At 39.0% G+C, this 12,374-nt stretch overlaps 1 protein-coding gene across 1 annotated transcript in view; it reads left to right on the top strand.

Annotated features, from left to right (window-relative positions):
* The window catches only part of GRIK1 (glutamate ionotropic receptor kainate type subunit 1), a 103,153-nt gene that overhangs the window by 17,116 nt on the left and 73,663 nt on the right, over positions 1-12,374 (top strand). Inside the window, exons 3-4 of the mRNA XM_086620450.1 lie at positions 4,929-5,096; positions 7,484-7,741. Of these exons, the coding sequence (XP_086476576.1) occupies positions 4,929-5,096; positions 7,484-7,741 (426 nt within the window). The remainder of the gene's footprint in view (positions 1-4,928; positions 5,097-7,483; positions 7,742-12,374) is intronic.

Here is a 12,374-nt window from a genome sequence, read left to right as displayed (position 1 = left end):
AATAGAGAGTAAGAACAAAAAAAACCCTAATGCTCTAAGATGCTATTCTTATGTTTGCTGTGGAGTAGGCAAAGAAAATCTCTCTGCAAGTGGGATATAGTTTTGGAAAGTTAGAATTTTACTTTGAAAGCATCAAAGTGATACCACTGGCTGAAATCACAGAAATTCCTTCAAGGCTACTCAGGCAACTCTACATATATGCAGCTAAAATAATATACTAGATCTACTGTATTGGGACTGAAATATGTTAGTTAAATATTTTGCATTGAGGAAACCTGACCAAAGAAGCCCAGGGAGAAAGGTCAATAATTGCCATCAGAAAGGTCAACAGTTTTTAGCTGTTGCTGTTTGTGACTGGCTTTAAAACAGGGACAGAGAATTTGTTCCAGTAACAAGCTTTTGAGATCTGCCTTGTCTTGAAGTGAAACGTTGAGACCCATTGAGAGGTATGGAAATTGATTCAACCATGACCTTTTCTAAAACTCTCTCAGTCTGTGATGACCCCTTTAAATGGAAACATTTGCTCATTCAGAAGGACTGGAGCAGCTTTTTCAGGTGTGCCCACTGAGGTATGCTTTTAGATTTTTGACATTTTGCTTGCTGTAGATTTTCTTTTTTATTTTCAGAGGATGAATGGGGCTGATGCTTTGTCATATTGTCGATTCGACTCGCATCCCTCACTCCTCACTGAAGAGCAGTCACTCATGCGACTGAGCCCTTGTTTCTGTCAGAGCAACATCAGCCAAGTAGTCGGTTCCCTCTTACTTTCCACAGCTGCATTCAAAGATGAAAGAGGCACAGATAGAGAGATAGCTTTTTTCTTTCATCCTCGCAGCCATCACTTCATAAAGTAAAGGCTGAAAGTGAAAGGTTTCCTTGTGCACATGTGCTGAAGTAGGGTTATCGGTTAAGTGAACGTGAACACTGGGTTCTCCCACCGATGTCCTCACATGTGGCTGGCAGAGAATTACTCCCCGTGTGCAATAGGGTCAGGTAACCTGTATCTGGCGTTGCTCCTCAGCTGTACCTGGTGAGATAGCCTCTGGGAGAGGATTGACATCCATATGAAGCAGAGCAACCCCTATAGCTCTGGCACTCACCTGGTTTCAGGTAGGCAGCTTTCTGCTGACTCAGGTGGACAATCCCTCTCTTCATGAAGGCAGACATAGCGTCTGTGCAGAAGAAGAGTCAGGCCTGCCACTAGGACCAGGACTAAGCAGCTTTTGGTCAGCCAAAGCTGCCACAGCAGATTCACTATCTGGCCAAGTAATTGGGGAGGAGGGGAGGAAGGTGAAAGGGAGGACTCAAAAATTTAATCTTTGTCCCGTGTATGTGCTACCAGCAGCCTACTTTGAAAGCCAGTGCTCGTTTTCATGCATAGCAATAATAGCCTCATTCCTGGAGCATCATTTTTATCTTGAGTTAACATGGATTTTTTTTCCTTCCCTTCTAGAATCCTGTGGTTAATTTGTTTTTAAAATGTTGTATGGTAATTACTTTATTTAAATGAATCATCTGACAAACCCGTTCTTCATCAAACTTGTCACTTACTCTACTATTTCTCTTTTAACCTGGACCTTACAGTAAATTCTAGGCTTGACAGTAAGTCATCGGCAGGACACAGGAGAAGAGAAACTGTTTACTAAATTGCTAAATTTCATTAAGGATATGTGGATGAAAATACAACACCACAGAGCAGCTATATTTTATCTGCTGGCTTGTTTGTAATGCAAATTTATAGATTGATTCAACTCTTTTTTACACACGTATGTCCCAACAGAAAAATCAAGCTCAAATAAGTAGCAGTTCAAGCTTTTCATAATGCAACTATCCCAAACTTCACTCACAGTAAACCCTCCCATGGACTTTGTTCATGGGCAGCAGAGCACCACTCTTTGTGCTTACTTCAGGGATTAATCAGGCAAATGTTCAGTCAAATAAACGTTTACTGACTTGGAAGAATTACTTTTGTGGTCTCAAAACTTCCCCATCCTAGCAAGGAGGGGGAGCACTAGCCTTTGGAGACTCTAAATGACAGCCTATTCATCATCTCCAGTTCAGTTGAACAAAATTTCCTGTGTAGAATTACGAACCTCTTGACTATCTGTCCCATTCTTACACCAGACCTATAAAGAGTATCTCACCAGCAAATTAAAGCATGTAACCAAAGTTGTCTGTAAGTGCTTTACAGCTATGCTAACATATACAAAAGGAACCTGGAAATATGAACATACTGATTATACAGCTGACTTTCAGAAAGACCTATCTGAATATATTTGATGTATATGTGATAGTGCATATGCAGTTTTGATTAGTTTGCTTAGGAAACACATCCATGCAACACTTTCCCTCCTTCTGTCACTCCTCTACTCCTTCCCTCTGCCCAGTGAGCTTCTACTCTTTTCTGAAAGGGACTAAGCAAAAATTCTGCAAAATTCTGCTAATAAAGCATAAATGGTTCATGAATATTCATCAATTAAAATTAATCTCCCTTTAGTAGGCAACTAATTACAGGTCTGGAAAAAGTTCTAGTCCTAAAATGAGAAAGTGCTTGTGCATGTATAGGTATGAAGGTTACCTCAAGGGTGGTTGAAAGAAGTTTTTTTATTTTTAAAAAAATAAAAGACAAGAAAAATAGAAAGTAATACAAGCACAGCACAATAATAGTTGCCAAGATGGAGAAGATTTTTTGCCAAGATCAAATTGTAAGAGACCCATCCTATTGGAAATGGGGAGAAATGGTGGTCACCCTGTCTTATTAGAAAGTTATCTCAGGCTATCCATTATACTCAGTGACTTCCATCTTGCCTTATGAAACAACGTTCTGCTAATTCTAGTAGGGGTCCAAGAAAAACACAGCAGTTCTGTCTTGCTGACCCAAGCCTAAGTTGGCATTATAGCTAACTGAAAATACTTGTCTTCCTCAGGTGAAAGGAGGGAAAGCAAATTTTGTTAAACCAGAAAAGTAGTAAATTTGTTGGTATCATCATTAAGATAAGCTCTAAAAGAACAGGCATTAGATTTTTTTCCTTCTGGTAGTCCTATAGCGTGCAAATCTGGAAAATCCTGCTGACTCTCAGCATTCCACATGAGGTTTTGCATTTGTTTCCAAAACCAGCACTTAAACTTTTTTCCCAGCTATTTCTGTGTGTCATATTCTCCTGTAATCACTTGTGTGTTTTATGATGGATGGGAAAAAAAATGAGAAAGTCTTTAAGGTTCCAATACATGCATACAATAAAGGAGAAACACATATAGTGAACAAGAAAATTGCTTAAGTTGGCAAAATTGCATAAGTCATGTTGAGATATTGTTATGTATGGATTTAGAGATAATATAATGCTGTGTATTCAAGAGTAGCTAGAGATTACATCGCCAACTTGGGTTTGATAGCCTCCTGTGTTTTCATTGCTGAGTTAAAATTCAAAACAGGTTTTAATTCCACTGTGTTCCCATTTCCTGATTGTCAGCTAATGACTGCACTATTCCGACACTGGTGACATCAAAATTGCAAGAGATTGCAGTGCATTAGCTGAATATATTCTGATGCTCAGAAAATATAAAGCCATATCTAGGTCTCAAATTTCACACGGGGAAATGCGAATATATGTAACTGAGAAATCCAAAGTATTCTCCAGTGACTTGCACTAAATGAGTAAATTATACTTGCAAAATCAAGTACTGAAGCTGGAGATTGCTGTTTAAAGGAGCTATTTTTTTTCAAATTAGCTGTGTTTGTTATGCATTCATCGAATCCCAGTGCTCCTGGACAGCCTGTATGTGTTGTTGGCATAATAAAGTCTCTAGAGGCTAGAGAGAGTAGACATCGTAGTATAAGTGGGACAGCCTGTTGACTTGAAACACAGACACCTTCCCTGTCTCAGAATGTATGCCAAAGCATTCAGAATGCTTCCAAAACTGAGACTGGTTATTTACAGGTCCTCTTCTGGAAAACTTACTTCCAGGTTAAAGAAAAGCTCCGATTCACCTCATTTGTTTTAAAAAGGAGTAAGAAGTATATATGATTTCAGTTTGAAAGGTAGACCATAAATTCTGACAAATTGAGCAACACTCAAAGAGCAGTTGCCCAGCTGGGATTACACAAAAGGGGCTGGGACATGAAGAGTCTAGAGGGATGATAGGAAATTGAGAGAAACTGTGTGCTAGATCCAGCACTCTCCCTGATAGGAGGCTTTTAAACCAGTGCCATCATGGTCCTGGTAGATGCTACACCACTGGAAAGATCACTCAACACTTTGGCACAGAGGTGAAATCTTCTGTGGGAGCAGAGTGTGGCTCAGTTATGTTCTGTATCAACAAGTTCATTCAATAATGAACTTTGAAAAAGGAAAAATACTCACTTCCCTCTGAGAAAACAGAAACGGCCAACAACGTTGCCTAAGGTTTCTAATCCAAAGCCCTTCTAAGACGCTGACCTCAAGTGGAAACTTTCAGTCCATTTCTACTCAAACTCCTAAGTCACTTGTGAATATGGATATTGTACTGCCAAGATTTGCAGAAACACTTCAGAAAACATATCCAACACATCCAGGTTTCACCTCTAAACATAGATAAGATTGAAGCAGTGGGAACAAGACCTATGAATATCACTCATTACTTGGGAACTCGATAGAAGTTTTCACAAGCATTTAAAAATTTTATTTTGAAAAGCCTGAATAATAATAAATATGCATAATCTTTCACAGATATGTGTCTAAGCAACATTCATAATATTGAGTTAAATTACACTGACATTGTAGATAAAAACTAATGATCCAATATGCTTTTTCTGTAGTGCTTTTAACAGTGATTTTACCTGCTTTCCTTTATGAACACTCAGATTATTATTGCTTATAATTTGTTTTTCTCTTTTTATGTACAGTGATGAAGAGGTGAATAATACTTGTTATTTATCTCTATTTCAACAGGAGGGATATTTGAAACTGTGGAAAATGAACCTGTTAATATTGAAGAACTGGCTTTCAAGTTTGCAGTCACCAACATTAATAGAAACAGAACACTGATGCCTAATACCACATTAACCTATGACATCCAGAGAATTAACCTTTTTGATAGTTTTGAAGCCTCACGAAGAGGTAATTATCTCAATTACAGTGTCAGTAACATACATGTTCTATACTACCTTTCCCCAGCCTGGTCTCCTTTTTTGCTCCAATTATAACGTGGATATGAACAATAACATAAAATCCATCTTTCAAATTTATTTGAACTGAGAATGAAGCTAGACTTGGACTTGTCATCTAGTTTCTGATAAAACACCTACATACTGTCTGCATGCTAAGAGCCCCAGATGGAAGGTGGCAAGTCCAACCCATTTTTTTTTCCAAAAAATAGATTTGCCACCTGGAATTTTGCAGAATATGATCACGGACTAACAGGGAGCACAGTGGGATGTCACAACCCATAATTAGCACACACACAGAGACATCCATTATTCAAAACAAGTTATTGCTATTGTACTTTAAAGAACAGAAGCCACAAGTCTCTCATCTCCCTGTCCTGAGATATTAATGCTTCAGAGGATTAGAGGCAGAAGTAAATTTCTCTGTTACAAACAACTATAAGAATTGGAGTGGACAAATTTTGATTTTTTTTTTTGCCTATTCTTTATTTTTCTTGGAGGGAAAATTATGGTCCAGTTTACTTGCATCTAATTTACTTGCAGACCAAGACACAAGAGGGAAAAAAGTCACAATGCTCCCTAAGCACAGTGTATTTCTTCACCTCTAGGAGGCAACCTTGAAGTTTGCTAAAATTTTATGTGCAGCGATATAGTTCCTGGAATTACATGGCATGCACACAATCTCATGCAAACAAGTCTGGAGAAAGACCCATAAGGCACTAAGACTTTGCAGATGTGCTTTACAGCTCACTAAAACATCTGTCACTGTAAATGGTATGAGATATACTTGCTATAAGGCAAAATACATGTCTTCTATAAGGCAAATGAAAACTGGAAAATAAACATGCTTCACATCACGAATTGTGCTAGAATGCTGATGAGCTGTTGCCTTCCAAACATTTAAGTTACTAAATTCTCCTCATGGTACTTTAGTTTCTTACTAAAGATTGGAAAAAAGGAGAATGGTTTCAAAGAACATCAAAAAAAGCTTTAAATTCTCTTTATTGCATTCTTTTCCTAATATCAAATATATGCTGTAACTTTATGCTATCAAAACCCAAGTATGCTGGGTTTATAATCTGTGTAATCCAGACTGAGACAGGATTTTAGATTCTCTGTAGAACGAGAATCTTTTCTGTGACTATTGTGAAAGTACCTTTTCCATTGAATCTGTAGGAAGGAGTTTATTATAAATATTTTTGTAAATCTACATGCAAGTAATCCATGCAGACAGTAGTAATTTCTTCTCATCATGAATTATTGATATTATTTATGTAATTTGCACATTAAAGGCTGTGATCTTTTAGGAAGGATTTGAATTAAACCTTGAAACCCTATGCATTTTATACTGTCTGTAAAACACTCATTTGTAGACTGAAAACAGAAATAATTTATTTTCTGTCATATTCTATTACTATCAGAGGGCTAAATATTACTTTAAAAAATCTCAGCTCATTGTGGGTGTTTGTGTACTTAGTATTTCACCCAATTGCAGTAATTTCTAAATTTCCCACAAAGAACTACCTTACAAAGAGTACAGCATCGCAGCTCAGTGCAGGGCTTTGTCCCAGTTGGTAAATCTTATCAGAAACATTTGCAGTGAATTTTACTAATGGTCAAAAATAATTAATATTACTGCTTTTTCTGTCTGTTGGAAAAGACATAGGAGAGAAAGAAAAATGAAAAGACACCTACAGGAGTGATTCTTTTGGCTGAGATACAGGCACAAGGAGAAACAAATCTTTGTTGGTACTAGCATTTGACTGATTTGGAAAGGTATTAAAATGTTAGTGTGCATTGGGTTTTTATTTCCCTGTGTCATTACTGAGGCTTTAGGCTTTACTGCCTGTTTTGTAAACACAGATTATGGAGCACCATGAATCATAGTGCCCTTTACTGCTTATATTCTTTCAGTAGCCTGCAATTAAAGCAACTGACATTGGCAGAGGCTTGCCAGCCACACAGGGAATCCACATAGTGCCTGTTGTGACTCCATGAACATATTTCCTGACACACTGCCATGAAACTTAATTCACATGACGTCCTTTTGGCAAGCCCGTAGCCAGAAAGCTCCTAGTTTCTCCAAGATAATGCCATTCTGAGAAAGGCAATTTAGGAATCAGTGTGATCTGAAGGTAATGAGCAGAGATGTTGTTTTGGTTTTTATTTGTATCGAGCAGGTTCTAGGATATAATGCTAATCAGTAAAGCCATTTTCAGGAACCATTTGCAAATCTCACTTTGAAACGATGGGGACGGAGAATAGATGATCCCAGTAAACATCACATGAGTTACTTGCTTTTGCCAATGAACATCTTCTTCTCCCTTCCTCTCCCCTCAGCATGTGACCAGCTCGCTCTTGGTGTAGCTGCCCTGTTTGGACCTTCCCACAGCTCCTCCGTCAGCGCAGTGCAGTCCATTTGCAATGCACTCGAAGTCCCACATATTCAGACCCGATGGAAGCACCCTACAGTGGATAACAAAGACGCGTTTTATATCAACCTCTATCCAGACTACGCAGCCATCAGCAGAGCAGTTTTGGATCTCGTACTATACTACAACTGGAAAATAGTAACAGTAGTATATGAAGACAGCACAGGTAAGTAGTACTGGTGCGCTGCGGATCATGTACTTCTATTAATGTACACACATGAATAAATTCTGTGATAGTTCCATTTGGCATACTTATAGCAGTTTTCCCCAGAATATAGAAGAAAAAGGTCTCTCAAGGCTCAGCTATCCTTCTGCTGCTATGGCTTTTGGAAAGCTGTTCGTTTCATCAGACCTTAAGAAGTCACCAGGAGGTAGCTCCTGGGTTCTGAATACTCAGTCATGTTTTGCTTCCTATTTGTGGAACAAATAACAGAGTTTCAAACTGATCAATATTCTAGTGTGGGGCTGATTAAGAAGTCCTCCTCTCAATGAGGGGTTGGTTTTAAAAGGGATGCACCTACAACCCAAAAGTTCAAGCTGCAGCATTTTTAATGTAGAGACTACCTTGCTCCTTGAAACTGTATTAGAAACAGTCAACCCACTTGTCAGCTAAGTACTGAAGACTGAATCCAAAAGTTGCAATTCATGTAAATGTTTCCAGCCTGGGACTCTTAACTTGGAGAAGATCATTCATTCTTCGTGACAAGAACCTCCCCTTGAGGCACACAGTAGTCATAGCTGTCCAGCAAAGTACCATGGACAATCAGTATCTGTAACATGTCCCTTTTTATTCACAGAACAACAACAACAACAAAAAGATAATAATAAACTCATTCCTGGGAACAAGTGATTTAAAAGCTTATCAGAGACTAAGACTTTTTTAAAAAAAATGCACAGAGACTGTGGAAGAGTGTCAATGCTATAAGGAAGTCCAAGCCACTGTTGCATATCTTTACATATCTAGGCTTCACATATCTACCCTTGTAGCTGATACCATATATTGTACCAAAAGCCAACAACATTTCAGGGAGCATCATTTCCCTATATATACTGTTTCTGAGAAATGTGTTAGCTACTCTGGTCCTTGAGAGAACTGTGTACCTAAACTGTTCTCAGAGGGAGTCCTCTCTGGCACACACCAAAATTTATTCCAAGCATTACTGCAGAGAACATAATCTCTCCTACAGTGTAGACTCAGTCATGGATTAAGGGTCCATAATCTGGCTTCACAAGAAAAGGTTGGCATGTAAACAAACCATTAAAAGCTCAGGGATGTCTATACCTCTCCCATCAAACCGCAGAAACACTAAGCAAGGCCTGCCAACTGATTTGTTTTTTGCAGGGCACAAAGTTACAGGTAAGGGCACATTCTAAGCAGCAGAAAAGATTTTCTTGGAGACATTGTATCTGTAGAGATGAAGAAAATAGAGTCAAATAGAGCCATTTACACTAAGAGTTATTCCACCATAATCTCTCACGATCATCCTTCAACACTATCTTTTTATGGTAAAGGTGTAGCTGAACCATACGCATTTCTGGAAAATGCTGTTGTGCGTTAAGTGGTCATTGGTGCAAATTAAGCCCTTCACTGTCAGCTCCACTCTGAGACTTGCCTTCTGGTTTCTCTTCCCATTACCCACAGAAATACAGCACCTTCTAGAGCACTACAGATGTGCAGGTAACATTTAAATTGATTATTTGAAAATAATGCCATTAAACAAACCTGGATGAGCCATGAGCTCAGGCATCTGCCTAAGCCTCTAAAGGGAGAGAGGAGTATGGAAAAAAAAAATAAAAATTAAATCATGCCTTTTAAAATCACATTGTCAAAACATGTCTGAAAGGCAGAATTCTGCTAAAAATCCCACAGAACTCAATTTAAGGCTAAAAATGTTGTGTTTATTTCTGCACTGTTGACTGCATAAAAGAAGCATGTTTCCTCCTGGATCCAAGAGGCAGGTCTCAGTGCCAATGTTCTGCTCACCTTGGACTCAAGAGAGGCTGGAGGTAAAAGAGAAAGAACAAGTCAAACTGGGCTTACTGCGGCGGTCTTCTTGCATTTCCATTATGATGGTCTAGCTCAGCAGGATTTCTGCTAGGCTTCTAGCACTGTATGCCAAAATATACTCATGGATAAACAAGTAGAGGTCTTTTTCAGCCTACCCTATTATCAAATTAGCATTCCAAAACACTAAGTGCTGTGTACGTGTTCAGTCACAAAAATGACTGATATTAAAGAGACTTATTTGCAGGGATATTTACAGAGTAAATTAATCATCAATCATCTTATTAACTTGGAGTCAGGAAAGTAAACAGGTCAACTTTGATCAATATAAATAGTCTTTGGATTTTGGGTTAGAGTGACGCCATTTAGCTCAAGCTCTTTTTATTTCTCATCTCTCATGTTTGACATTGGTACGCTACAAGAAGAAAAAACATATTAACGATGTTTTTTTCTTAGAGACTAATTGCATGTGAAGAGCAGCTTCATTCCTAAACAAACAATGGACTCATAGCTGTAACAGTGAATTTCCAATGATCCATACCCAGATTATTGAAATCGAGATTAGCTCTGCTCCAGGTTAAGAGTCTATTTTGAAGTTTAAGTGTGGAAAATCCTGCTTTCATCCATCACACTACAGCACTGCTCCAAGCCCAGGTGCTATCACAGCCAGCTCCAGCACAGAGGCCACATCCTGTGACAGTTTGCCAGGCTATAGTTGCCCACCTCCCGTAGTTATGGTGTTCACTGCTGCATGGAGACATCCATCAGCAGAAATGCAGTTACGAGTCTGGGCTGAGCAATGTTAAAAAAAACAGTTCATTTGAGTGAGCTCACGCTTCCAAATGATCCAAATCACTTGTGCCTACCCTACGTATCTCAAACACTATTTACCATGCTGCCAGTTTTTGTCATCCAAATGTTTTTTCAGCCATAACTTTCTTCCAGTCAATGATTCTGGACTGCATACAGAGAAAAGAGCACTACAAATGTCTCAACGGCTTAGCACCAGCCTTCACAGACCTCTGCTGTTTAATAAGGCTTTCTCATTAACATCTGCTTTTTGAGATCTGGCAAGTGATTATTTTGTAGTCCCACATTTTTCCTCAGCAGGTTGTATGATATATGAAGATCACCTCCTGGGAGCTTTATATAGAATCATAGAATCATAGAATGGTCAGAGTTGGAAGGGACCTTAAAGATCATCTAGTTCCAACCCCCCTGCCATGGGCAGGGAAACCCTCCGCTACACCAGGTTGCCCAAAGCCTCATCCAAATATCTAGGAAGCTCCGGTGTCAATGGAACTTGTAACACTGAACAAAGGCACTTGGTGTGATACAGAGCTATCCTTCTTTGACAGCATAACATCTCTCTTAATAATAATGCCAAGTTTTCATTCTTCAGCATTTTACCACCATATCAGCTTTACTCTTAGGTTGTCCAGTGCTTACACTGGGGTAAGCTGTTCTATATTATCCCACATACCCTTTCTGATGTTGATGAAACATTAGCACTTTTTTCCAATCTTCTAGAATTCCTTCAAGGTTCCAATATTTATCACATTAGCTGTTGAGTGTTAGTAATCTACCAATTGCCTCTACAGGACTGTCGAAGATAAGCAAATTTTATCCCCATCCCTGGAAGTGTCCAAGGCAAGGTTGGATGGAGCTTTGATCAACCTGGTCTAGTGGAAGGTGTCCCTGCCCATGGCAGGGGAATTGGAACTAGATGATCTTTAAGATCCCTTCCAACACAAGACATTCTGTGATTGATTCTATGATAGGCAGGTCTAGAAAACCTGCAACCAATAGTGCTAAAAACTACATTTGGAATAGGAAGTACTTACTCATCCTGCTTCTTATCAAGATATCATGTTAAATAATACCAAATGCACCATGTTAAACAACTTTAATGTCTCCTCCAAAGGGATCTACAGTTGTTATAAAACTTGTATTTTTTTCTTAAAATACATTTGCAAAATTTCTTCATGTTTCCCGAGTTGAGCTGAACAGATTTTTACCCTCTTGTCTCTTAGATTTAGACATAAATAAGAATTATAGAGCACACTACAGCTGTTTGGTTTTTTTTCCTCTTTATGTTTCATCAATGTTAAGAAAGTGTTTCATCAGTGTTAAGAAAGAGTCAGGTTATATCAAGTGCAATGCCTTTCTGTAAGGCAAAAAATTGTCTCCTGAAGTTTAAAGATGATCTAACAAAGCCTTGCAATGGACTGCATGCTACATCAAGCCTGCTTTTCCAAAACTTAGGTACCATAAATTATGGTTTATCTTTCCACATGCTAGAATTGGGTAGACATACTGTTCTTTAGCTTAATTTAGTGGTTTGTAATAGATCTCTTCCAACATCCCACTTTTGTACTTTGTTGTTTGGCACATTGATCTGTAATAGACACATAACTTTGTCTCAGTTATCAACAACGCTACTCTCTACAGGCCCTTCACAATTCATGCTCAGCCACTGCAGCTTTGACTTGGCCGGACTCTACAACAACTTTTCTACCCAAGTTCCTGCTCCAGCACAGTCCTGCATCACCGTTCAGGTCACATCACCCACTTTGCTGAGAGGGTGCTAATGCCTAGGATATAGAATTGTGAATCATAGACAAGGATGTCACTTCTGAGCCCTTCCCAGCTTGGCCGCTACTTCCTTCTCAATCTCATAGGCAGTTCGTGGTGCCTCCTGCCTGTTGCAGGCTGAGCTTCAGATGGTCTCACCACGTGAGAGGAAAGTGACTGCCCTAAGTGCATTTCCCCAGGGCTTCCCCACTCCCTCTGA

The sequence above is a fragment of the Tauraco erythrolophus genome, chromosome 1, assembly GCF_009769465.1.
Source record: "Tauraco erythrolophus isolate bTauEry1 chromosome 1, bTauEry1.pri, whole genome shotgun sequence".
Taxonomy (NCBI): Eukaryota; Metazoa; Chordata; class Aves; order Musophagiformes; family Musophagidae; genus Tauraco; species Tauraco erythrolophus.
Note: the sequence above shows the minus strand (reverse complement) of the source record. Positions and strands in the feature narration are given on the sequence as shown.